Genomic DNA, 7,831 nt, shown 5'->3' with positions numbered 1-7,831 from the left:
CGACTACATGCAGGACTTTCGACGTCAACATGTGATCACACTTCGACAACATTCTTAATTTCTGTCGAACTAAGAAGCTATCCTTGTCGTGACTAGAGTTCGATCAAAAATCTCACAAACCTCCACCTTGGAATAAACTCTACAATATTAAGGGAACAAAATACATATAGTAGAAAAACTTGCAGCTTGGCAATGTCTTCGCCATCATATCAGCAACATTATCTCAGTTGAAACCTTCAACACTTGGACTTATCCATGCTCAATTATTTCTCTAACGAAGTGTACCCTCACATCGTGATCGCTAATGATAGTGTAAATTCTTCTACAAGTGTATTGAACTTTGGCTGTCACATTTAACAGTGATAGCTCAATCTTGAAGTTTTAGCTTATTAATAAAAACTTCAAGCCACAATGCTTCTTTCACAACTTCAGTAAGGACAATATATTCCGCATCAATGGTTGATAAGGCAACAACCTTCTGAAGTGTCCCTTTCCAACTGATTGTTGTACCAAACATGGTGAAAATATATCCTTAAATAGATTTTCTAGAATCCATACAACCTGCATAATTAGAATCGACAAATCCTTCGATTTCTACTTTGCTATCATCACAACAGGATCCGCCGTAAATCAGGACTCTGCCTAGAGACCCATTTATGTATCTTAGAATCCACTTTAATTCTTGCTAGTGCGCCTTTTCAAGATTCGCCATATACCTGCTTGCAAGGCTTACTGCATATGATATGTCTGGCCTCGTACATACCATGACATACATCAAAGAACTTAATATACTAGCATATGAAATGTTATTCATATAGGCTCTTTTGACTTCAATACTAGGACATTGAGTCGTACTCAGCTTAAATTAAGGATTTGTCGGTGTTACATCAAGCTTTAAGTTTGACATATCAAATTTGTCGAGTATCTTCTTCAGGTATGTCTCTTGAGATAAGCATAATATCGACTGCTTTCTATCTCTCCGGATGTCAATCCCAAGAATCCATGGTTGCGGCTCCTTTTAACGCTTCTAGCAAACTCTGTTGAACCAGTAGGACTTGCATCTTCAAGCGCCACAAACCGAAATCATTCATTCCAGTGAATTTCTCAATCTCATACTCTGTTGACGACATCTTTTTTTCCATACTCACCGCACCAGTTTTTTGTACTGGAGTATCGTCAAGAACACACTGAATCTATGAGAAAGATTGAGTTTCTTGAACAAACACAAGAAACCCTATTAGATTTTTACAAAAGAGAGAGAGAAGAAGAAGAAGAAGAAGAAGAAGAAGAAGAAGAAGAAAATCAGGATTGATTATAACAGTTTTACTATTCATTTACTCAATAATGGTTCAAATATTACAAGTGCATAACAACAACCAATCTCTCTCAACAACTTGAAAGGACTAGTATATTTATAGACTATTAAGATAACTTAAGCTACAAGCTAAATCAAACAATTAGATTGAACAAACAGACCAAATTCGATATGCTAACAAACCTATCATTTCGACAATTACATGCTTGATCGTACTTCGACTACAACATGGAGAACTTCGACATCAATATGTGATCAGACTTCGACAACATGCTTAATCTCTGTCGAACGAAAAAGCTATATATATATATATATATATATATATATATATATATATATATATATATATATATATATATATATATATATATATATATATATATATATATATATATATATATATATATATATATATATATATATATATATATATATATATATATATATATTGGGTGTGGGGTCTAATGAATTTTTATCTTGGACACATTTTGTATTGGGTGTGGGGTCCATTATCATTGGAATTATTTAAGCACCAAAATATATAAGTTTCTATAGGCAATACAAATTGACTGCTATAATAACGATATAATTTTAAAAAAATAATTCTATATTTATTTTTTAAAATAACATTTATAATATTTTCGTATGTATTTGGTCAAATAATTTATATTTTGATGACGCAACGTGTAAATAAATAAACCAAAAAGAAAAGAAAAAACCAACTTTTATGTGTATATAATGAGCACCACCCTCCTTAATTATAATCATATCACTCCTACAACAACAATTAACAACCATAGCTAATTATGGCTTCCTCATTACAAAACTATGTTATTGTTCTCTTCCTCATAGCCATAATTCAATTCAAAACCAGTTCCAGCTCTTCTCATCATCACCACCATCACCACCTAAAATCCCTTCACTTTTCACTTTACCAACACGAAACAATAAACAAAACAGGTTACTTCATAGTGAACGGCATACCTCAATCTGCTGGAGTCACCGAAACAACAACACCTTTTGGAACACTATTTGTGTTTCAAGATCCTTTAACTCTAACCTCAAACCGATCCTCCAAGCTAGTTGGAATTGCTGAAGGTACTTCTATCACCTCGAGTCTCGACGGGCTTCGAAGCATTTCGATTGCGAAACTAACTGTTCGTTGGAAAGATTACAAGGGTTCTGTTTCTATTGTTGGTGGGACAAACAATGTTAAGGCTTCGGATCATCCTATTGTTGGAGGAACAGAAGATTTCATGTTTGTTCAAGGATATGTTACCTCTTCGCCTGTTGATCTTACTGGTATTACTGTTGTTTATAAGATTGAGTTTCATATTTATTGGCCTCCATATGCTACTCAATCTTCATAATTATAAGTTCCTATAGTTTGTGATTTTATTTTATGAATAAAGGTTAACATATAATTCCAAGAAAAAATATATATGGAGAATTATTTTGTAATTAAAAATAAAAATTATTAGGTCAGTTGTTTGAGTTATTTGAATTCTAAATTGATATTTTATATATTTCAGTGACAAATAGATTTCTTAATTTTTCTTAGATTTCTCAATTTTTACCAGCTTGGATATTTTCTATTATATTATGTTCAATTGAACTCTGTTTTATGGTGTTAGTGTGAATTTCTTCCAATTAGTTACCAATTTGTATTTTGCTTCTTTATTGTTTATTTTTCTAAAGGCAAATAGTAATATTATTAAAAATAGGATGAAGAATCACTATAATAAAATTGTCACAACAAAAATAACAAAAAGAAAAAAATACCAAAAAAGAAAAAAAAAATCTTAAAAAAACCATCAACACTATTAGGGTATTCAAAACTAAACCCGCCCAATAGAAAATTATTAACCAAACCAAACCAAATCAAAACTACAGAAAATTGTATTTGGTTCAGATGTATTTGAGTCATTTTTTAACAAAACCGTGCGGTTCGATTTGCGGTTTGGATTGTACAAACTAAACTAAACCGAACCAAACAGCAATATATAACAATTTAAATTTCACTTAACTCACTCTCATCTCAGACTCAAACCTATTATGCAAAAGTCTTACGATTACGTTTTTAATGCACCTACTTTTCTCTAATCTCTCATCTCTTTTGCTCTTTCTTTTTCATCTGCTCTAATCTTTATTCTCATCTGTTTTTTTTTTTATTTCATTATAATATTTTTATATTATTTTATAATACTATTTTATGTTTTTATTTCACTTTTCTCTAATCTTATTTTTGTTTATCAAATAGAAAGTTGTTGCCAATTATAATGAATTTTGTTCTAATCTGATAACACATAAATGACTAAATACAAAACTATATTGTCATTTATATGTGTATGAATGACTTAATAATTTTTTTTGTAAAAAAGCGAATGAAGTCAACTCAAACTGCATTGGTTTAGTTCGATTTTATTTCTAAAAGCCAACCGCACACTTTTTTTCTTGCGGTTCAGATAATATTTTATGTCAAAACTACACCACGAAACCCTTAAACACTATCAACCTAGCAAAAAAATTTCAAATTACTCAAGATCCATCTCGGTGATAATATGTCAGATCTCAAATCACTAAATTCACTATCAATAAATTAGATTTAATAAAAAAATAAATAAAAAAGGCAAAAGCTACTTCAAAATCAAGACGAACACTTGATTTATTATAGGTGCAAGCACAATTTAGAGTTTTAAAATTATTCATTGAAGGTGCAAAAGAGTTCACCGTTGATTTACATAATCATACTTCTATAAAAAAAATTCAAAAAATGTCTTAGAGTGTATTTGGATGAAACATTTTAATGAGAAAAAGTAATTCTTTAAAGTAATTTAAAATTATTTGACAAAAATCTATTATTTGGATAAAAATAAGGAGAATTGTTAAAATAATATAAATTTATGAAATATTTATTCAAAATAAATTTAAAAAACTTCAAGTTACATTAAAAAATAAAAAAATTTAATTTACTTATTCACTCTATATAATACACTAATGTTAAATTATTTATTATTAATTGGTTCTTATATTTTATGAAAATTTCAAATTCACCATCAAAAATTTTAAAAGTAATTTCAAATAAATTGTTATTAATTTTCAAATTTTAGAAATTGTTACCTTTAAATTTTCAAAAATTATAAATTTGGCCAGTAGTTTAAAATTTATTAAAATGACTTTAAATATTTAACAATGAATAATTTTAATATTATATAAAAAATTTAAAAATAAATAAATTTCAATTGGATCATTTAAATTATTTAAAATTTTAAAAATTTTAAAATTCTTAATTTCCTTGTTCAAAAACATTTTTAGGATGATTAGGAATAACTATTTTTCACTTCAACCACTTAAAAATTTTACACCACATAGACAAAATTATCTCACAAATAATAAAGAGATGAGAAAAGATCTCAACCAAAAAGAAACACGAGATGCAAATGAACCCTTTCAATTTTAAAATTTTATGCTAGTAATCTATACCTTTAAAAAACTTTGAACCCCAAGGAAATTAAGTACCGCGCCGCTTTTATTTAATTAGGTGTACTTCTCTCTCACAAACTAATAAAGTACTTTATCCGTCTTAGAATAGATGTTCTCTTTTTTATATTTATTTGTCTCAAATTATTTGTCCAATTAAAATATCAATGTGATATTTATTTATTTATTCCACTAATTTATTCTTATTTATTATATTTTAATTCATTTAAGTACTCCACTATCTATTATTAATAAGGTTATTTTAGTAAATGAGACTTATGTTATCATTAAAATCAACATAATTAATCATGTTCTTAAAAAGTGTGAAAATCTCAAAGAGACCTATTGTGAGACGGAGGGAGTAATGTTGTGTCGGTTAAATTAAAGTAAGACAATTTTTGTAGTGGGAAATGCTAACGAGTATCCTCAGGGCAATGGTTAAGACTTTTAAAATAGTAAATTTATCTCGGTAATATGTGTATTTAATGTTTTGAAAATTGAAAATATTAAATTTTCTATAAAATATTTTCTTTTTTTGGAATTCTTAACCATTACCCTAAGGGCACTGGTTAGCAAAACCTTTTTTTATAGACCTCTCTATCTTTTTAGGAATCCGTGATAAAATTCTTTAAATGCCCCATATTTCAGAGATACATCTCCGAAAACGTAAAAAATGGTTATTTCGGAGATGCATCTCCAAAATCAATTTATTTTTTTTTGAAAAAAAAGTTGTTTTCGGAGATGCATCTCCGGAATAACCCATTTTTATGTCTTTGGAGATGCATCTCTGAAATAATATGTGTTTTTCTGTTTTTCAAAACAACCACTCCCAAGAAAGCCTCCAACCCTAAAACTCAAAAATCAAAGTGTCGCTTTCTCTCCATCCCTCGCTTTTATCGCAAACAAACAAGAGAAGAAATTCGATCTCTCTGCTCTCTCAAGATTCAAACAAGCATCACAAAATTGGAACCCCAAACCAATAATCTCCAAACCCAAAGAATTCTCATTAATGTTCAGCAGATTACATAGTACAAGATTTGCAATTGAAACGAAATTAAAGAACGGAAACAACATAAAATCAAGGTATGATTGCTTCACAGTGAGGTTTGAGTGTGAGGTTAAGTAAGGGTGGTAAGGAAGCTACAATATTTAATAGAGTGTTCTTCGTTTTATTTTGGAGATGCATTTTCGAAAACACCTAAAAATGGGTGTTTTCGAAGATGCATCTCCGAAATATTAGTAAATGTGAAAATGGGTGACTTTAGAGATGCATCTCCGAAATCAATGAGCATTTTGGGGTTTTCAACAGGGGTTCTCACCCTGGGGGTCTATAAAGAAATTGTCAAAAATAATAATTACTCCTTCTGTCTCACAATAGGTGTTATTTTTTAGATTTTCACTTTTTTTTTAAGAAAATGATTAATTATGTTGATTTTAATGATAAAATGACTATAAATATTTAATAATTACTTAAATGAATTAAAATACAATAAATAAGGGCAAATGGGCAAATAATTTGATACAAATAAGAATAAAAAAGATGACACTTATTGTGAGACGGAGAGAGTATTAAATATATAACAATTTATATATATATATATATATATATATATATATATATATATATATATATATATATATATATATATATTAAGTTTAACTATACATGATATAATAATAATAATAATAATAAATTATCATTATTTAAAATAAAAAAATTCTTAAGTACCCATAATAAGAAATTGGGTACCGGTACCTTAAGTGCAAATTAATATTTAAATTTATTTTAAAATAAAATAATTGTAAAAAATAACATGTCATTGAATAAATAGTATTTGATTGGATAAAGCTACCGGTACCCAACTAAATTCAAGGGTACCGGAGTGTTGATTTTAAAAAAATTGCATCCTCAAGACTAGTTTTGGCTCCGTTGCGAACAAAAGATCATGATGGTTAAACATTTGTGTTATGCAAATAGAAACTCATTCATATCTGTTTAATTGTCTGAGTGCCTTTCAACCGCGGATCTAGTATACCGCCGCTTTCAACTACGGTATGAAGTAGTGAAGAGGTACTGCGTGCCTCTCTCGTTCACGACTCTCATTCCGACTTCTGCTGGAATAGGGTTTGTAATTTGGGGGAAAACTGTATCTATGGCGGCGTAGGTAAATTTGAGAAGATGAATCAGCTCCGACGGTGAAATAGCCTAAGGGGTTTGTGTTAGTGTTTGATGACATCCTTTCCAACGGTGTTGTTCGACGGCACCCTTCTGCAACAGATTTGACAGTGAACAGTTTTGTAACACCTCCGATGACATCCAACGGTGTTTTCAACCAGTCGTGTCCACAAGTTTGCTTCTGTTTTTCTGCATTGCTGCTATTGTTCTGTATTTTAATTTGGGTTAGGCTAGAGTTTTCATGGAAGAACAAGAATATTTTGGCTCTCTTCTGAATGAGAATGAACTTGCTAGGTCGTCTTTATATGTCCCTTTGATTGATTTAACAAATGTTGTTCATCCCGTTGAAAAGTCTACATTTGCAAATGTTGTGAATTCTGTTGAAAAGCTGGTGTCTGCTTTAGATATATTTTCGGATGTCACAGGTGAAGCCGCGGTTCCTAAAGCGAAGAGTACAAGCACAAAATCTTTTGCTCAAGTGTTGAGTAAGACATGTGATATTATCTCTCAAGGTCAATTTCCGAAATCTAGTTTGAAAGGAGAAGACATAGCTATCAAAATTCCGGAGGAAGAGTACAAGATTAGTCTTGAATCATGTAAAAATCATCTTCATGGAAGGTTGATTTTGTCTAAAGGAGATCCTCCCCTGAAACTTCAAGACTTGCGTGGTAAATTAGACACTCTTTGGAAGCCTTTAAGTAAATGGGGAATTGTTTCTTTATGAAGAGGTTTCTATGAATTTGTTTTTTCTTCTGCTGAGGATGTACATCGAGTTCGTGCGGTGCTTTCTTGGAACCTTAAGTCAGGTTTTCTCAAACTTTTTGCTTGGACTCCTGACTTTAATCCTCATAACCACAAAC

General features: G+C 30.0%; 1 protein-coding gene across 1 annotated transcript; it reads left to right on the top strand.

Annotated features, from left to right (window-relative positions):
- The first annotated feature begins 2,091 nt into the window (after positions 1–2,091).
- On the top strand, positions 2,092–2,874 carry LOC131608971 (dirigent protein 19-like). Its single transcript, XM_058880585.1, has one exon. It carries the CDS (start codon positions 2,122–2,124, stop codon positions 2,683–2,685), a length of 564 nt encoding a protein of 187 aa, XP_058736568.1. The 5' UTR covers positions 2,092–2,121; the 3' UTR covers positions 2,686–2,874.
- The last annotated feature ends 4,957 nt before the right edge of the window (positions 2,875–7,831 follow it).

This window comes from Vicia villosa, linkage group LG1 (assembly GCF_029867415.1).
Source record: "Vicia villosa cultivar HV-30 ecotype Madison, WI linkage group LG1, Vvil1.0, whole genome shotgun sequence".
NCBI classification, from domain to species: Eukaryota; Viridiplantae; Streptophyta; class Magnoliopsida; order Fabales; family Fabaceae; genus Vicia; species Vicia villosa.
This window is presented reverse-complemented; position numbering and strand designations above follow the sequence as displayed.